Source organism: Castor canadensis, chromosome 8, assembly GCF_047511655.1.
Source record: "Castor canadensis chromosome 8, mCasCan1.hap1v2, whole genome shotgun sequence".
Taxonomy (NCBI): domain Eukaryota; kingdom Metazoa; phylum Chordata; class Mammalia; order Rodentia; family Castoridae; genus Castor; species Castor canadensis.
This window is the reverse complement of record NC_133393.1, coordinates 27,223,381-27,227,140: the sequence shown is the minus strand read 5'-3', so window position 1 is coordinate 27,227,140 and position 3,760 is coordinate 27,223,381. Positions and strand designations below refer to the sequence as shown.

The 3,760-nt window shown below is 36.4% G+C and overlaps 1 protein-coding gene across 1 annotated transcript; it reads left to right on the top strand.

The window, feature by feature from the left end:
- Positions 1-999: 999 nt before the first annotated feature.
- Positions 1,000-1,944, top strand: LOC109680439 (olfactory receptor 2H2-like). The gene has a single exon (XM_074081714.1). The coding sequence runs from the start codon at positions 1,000-1,002 to the stop codon at positions 1,942-1,944; it is 945 nt and encodes a 314-aa protein (XP_073937815.1).
- The last annotated feature ends 1,816 nt before the right edge of the window (positions 1,945-3,760 follow it).

Sequence of the window (3,760 nt, the reverse complement as noted above, 5' to 3'; positions counted from 1 at the left end):
ATTCTTCAACTGAGGAAGAAGACATTAAAGACAGATATATCTGCTATGTAATATAAATACACGTAAGTTATAAAGGCAGAAAAGTAGGCACGCTTATTTTCCCAGCTTTCTTGAAAAGAAGAAAAGGTAGACGTATGGTGCTTTTTCTTTCCTAAATGTTACTTTACTCACATTTCCAGAAAAACTTTGGTTTGGTGTTTTGCACTTGCAACAATCATCTGAACAGCATCATCATCATTGTAGTTGACATGTCCTGAACGGCTACTAAGAGCTAGAGATTCTTCTTTTTTTCTTTACTATTTTCCTTCTTTTCACATGTAGTTCTTCCTACAAGCATAAGTATGTTCTATGATTTCTCAGTTTTCCAAATAGAAAATTTCAGAAAAGAACTAAAGAAAGAACAAAAAGAATACATACACTTATTAAGGTTACCAAGCATAAAGAAGTCTGAGGGATAGTTCCAGGTCAGATTAATGGACAAAAGGAAAAGGAGGAATGGAGAAGAGGAAAAAGAGAAGAGGTGAAAAGAAGGAAGTGGAGACCTGAAGACACAGAAGTAAGAAGTGACATGAGCACAGATGTAAAGATAATAATAAGCACTTAGCAGTATGCTACATATGTATGAAATATTCAATACCTGTGGCAAATATTTAGTCTTTAAGACCAATAATGCAACATAGTTAATACTTAGCAAAGTGATACTGACTAATAAGTAACTATATTTTGTACAGTATATATACTGGAAAGTTATGATCAGATACAAAATTGAAAAAGATATACAAGGAAGAGAGAAAGAGAGAATGAATGGTGGTTATTAAAGATTAAAGCATTTCACTAAATTCTAGTATTTTTCCCAATATGCAGCAGATGAAATTTTATCCTTGAATAGAAAGGAATCAAACAAATCTCAGTGACCTTCTTCCTGCCTGTGTACTGGAACCATCACAGGCTTGTGAACAACTTTTGGGCCAACTCCAAAGAGGCAATTGCCACAGAACTATGATTTCGGTTTGCAATGACAGCCACAGTGATTTCATTCTCCTGGGATTCTCTGACAATCCATACTTGGAGAAGGTACTTTTTGGGATCATTTTGATCTTTTATTGTTTGACAATTTCAGGAAATATGGTCATAGTTCTTATTTTCTGGAAAGATCCAAAACTCCAAATCCCTATGTATTTCTTTCTCTCCAACCTTTCTTTGCTAGATCTCTGTTTCACCAGCAGCTGTGTTCCTCAGATGTTGGTTAACTTCTGGGGTCCAGAGAAGACCATAAGCTACCTTGGCTGTGCTGTACAACTCTATGTCTTCCTGTGGCTCGGAGCCACTGAATGTGTCCTCCTTGTTGTCATGGCCATTGACCGCTATGTAGCAGTGTGTCATCCTCTTCAATATACTACCATCATGCACCCCAAAATTTGTCTGCAGCTGTCCAGTCTTGCCTGGGGTACTGGCCTGATACAGTCTCTGATCCAGTCCCCTGCCACCCTCCAGTTACCCTTCTGCTCCCACCAGATAGTAGATGACATTGTGTGTGAAGTTCCGGCCCTGATTCAGATCTCCAGTGCAGACACTACCTACAATGAAATCCAGATATCTATTGCCAGTATTATTCTCCTAGTAGTACCCCTAATCATTATTCTTTCCTCATATGGTGCTATCGTAAGGGCTGTGCTGAGGATAAAGTCAATGGTGGGCCAGAAAAAAGCAGTTAGCACCTGCACTTCTCACCTCCTTGTTGTCTCCCTCTTCTATGGTACTGTCACGGGTGTCTACCTTCAACCCAAGAGTCACTATGCTCATGAATGGGGTAAGTTTCTCACTCTTTTCTACACTGTAGTTATTCCAACTCTTAACCCAGTCATCTACACTCTAAGGAACAAGGATGTTAAGGGGGCACTAATGAGATTAGGGCAGAGGATCTGGAATTCCCAGAAAAACTAGAGAGGTTTACATATGTTTACCTGTTGCCTAACTTGAAAAAGGAGAACACTCTCTTCACAAAATCTGGAGATGCAACTCCCAAACATAGGAAAAAACTGCATCTTGATCTAGTTATGATTTCAGTTTCATTCATCAATCAGTGATGGATGGTGATTATTTATGCACAATATGGTTTAGGAATTAATACATTTAATAGACATTGTCTTGAAAAACACATAATGTGATTAATTGCAAAACAAATTATTTGCAAAATAAAATACCCAGTAATAGGTTTCATGCCTTTGCAACTTTTTTTCATTCTGTTTCTCAAGTTCAGCTAGTGCTTTGTTCTAAAAGTCTAGTTGCAACAAGTTTTGTAAAGTTCTGATTCAGAGACTGTTAAAGAAACACTTCAGGAATGGGGGAGGGTTAAAGGATCATGATGGAGGGAGTGAATTCAACTATGATATATTTGATATATTGTAAGAACTTTTGTAAATGCCACTATGTACCCCCACTCAGCACAAAAACAGAAAAAGTAAAAAAAAAATCTTAAAGGGAAAAAATCTATTTAAAATCTTGCTTAAAATATTTTCTCTACTCTAAAATGATAAATGTGCCCATTGTTATTGTATCACTTTTCCTAATGTCTCAAAACTTTTCATACTTTTTTGTGCTTTCAGTTTCTTAATTGCTGATTTTTCTTTGTGATGGGGAAAATTTACAATTGAATATTAGTTGTCCCAAAATATTTTGACTGGTCTATAAGATAAGTACATCATCAGTGGAAAAATTATTTTTCTTTCTAGCACCTTTTGATTTTACTAAATTTTACTGTCTCACTGAGTCATCTAGAATCTCCATTCCATGAAGAATAAAAGGTGAAAAAACAGAAACACACATGCATTTATCTCCTTTAGTGTTATGGTCCTTGTTTTCGGGGTCTCCTATTTACCTGACTCAGTGTAACCACTGCTATGTGCGGTGCACCTCCCACTACACAGAGCAGAAGTTCTTGCTAAGCCAGCCACACTCACTGTTTTCTGGTGTTGCTCCTATAATATGATTCTATGTCCACACTTCTTAGCTTTATCCTTGATATTTTGGGTGTCCAAATATAGGATTAGACTTCTGTTTTTTCCTTTCTTCTACATCCCTATTTTAATGAAATTTTTGTCTTTTATAAAATGTAATTCTTATTTGTTCATATGGATTTTCCATGCTTTATCATTATCTACCTAACAGATATGTACTAGGGACTAATGATATAATGGCAGCTCAAACATACAAAATCATCAACACACTAAGTCCATTAGTCAAATGGCAGAGACAGATATTAATCAAAATAATTTTTTATCTTATTAGAGAGAGAACTGCTGAACTCCTACCTGGGCTGTATTCTATGCTATCTTTTCTTTTTTTTGCTGGTGATATTGGGTTTGAATCAGGTTCTCACATTTCCTAGGCAAGCACTTTACCATTTGAGTCACACTCCCATTCTCTTTTTGTTTTATTCATATTTCATCTAGAGTCTCATGATTTATGCCTTGGGTGGCTTCAGACCAAAATTTTCTTACCTGTGTATAAGTATAGCTGGGATTTCAGGTTTGTACCACCACTCCCAGTTTATTTGTTCAGACAGGGTCTCAGTACCTTTCTGCCCTGGTAGGCCTCAAACTATGATTCTTCCTATCTCTGCCTCCCGAGCACTGGGAATTAAGGGAGCACACTATCAAACCTGGTGCTATCTATTTACTTTTGAAATTCACCAAAAAAAAATTTGTTTATTACTGCTTTATAGTCATTGCCATTACTTTAAATAAAGTCATAACTATAA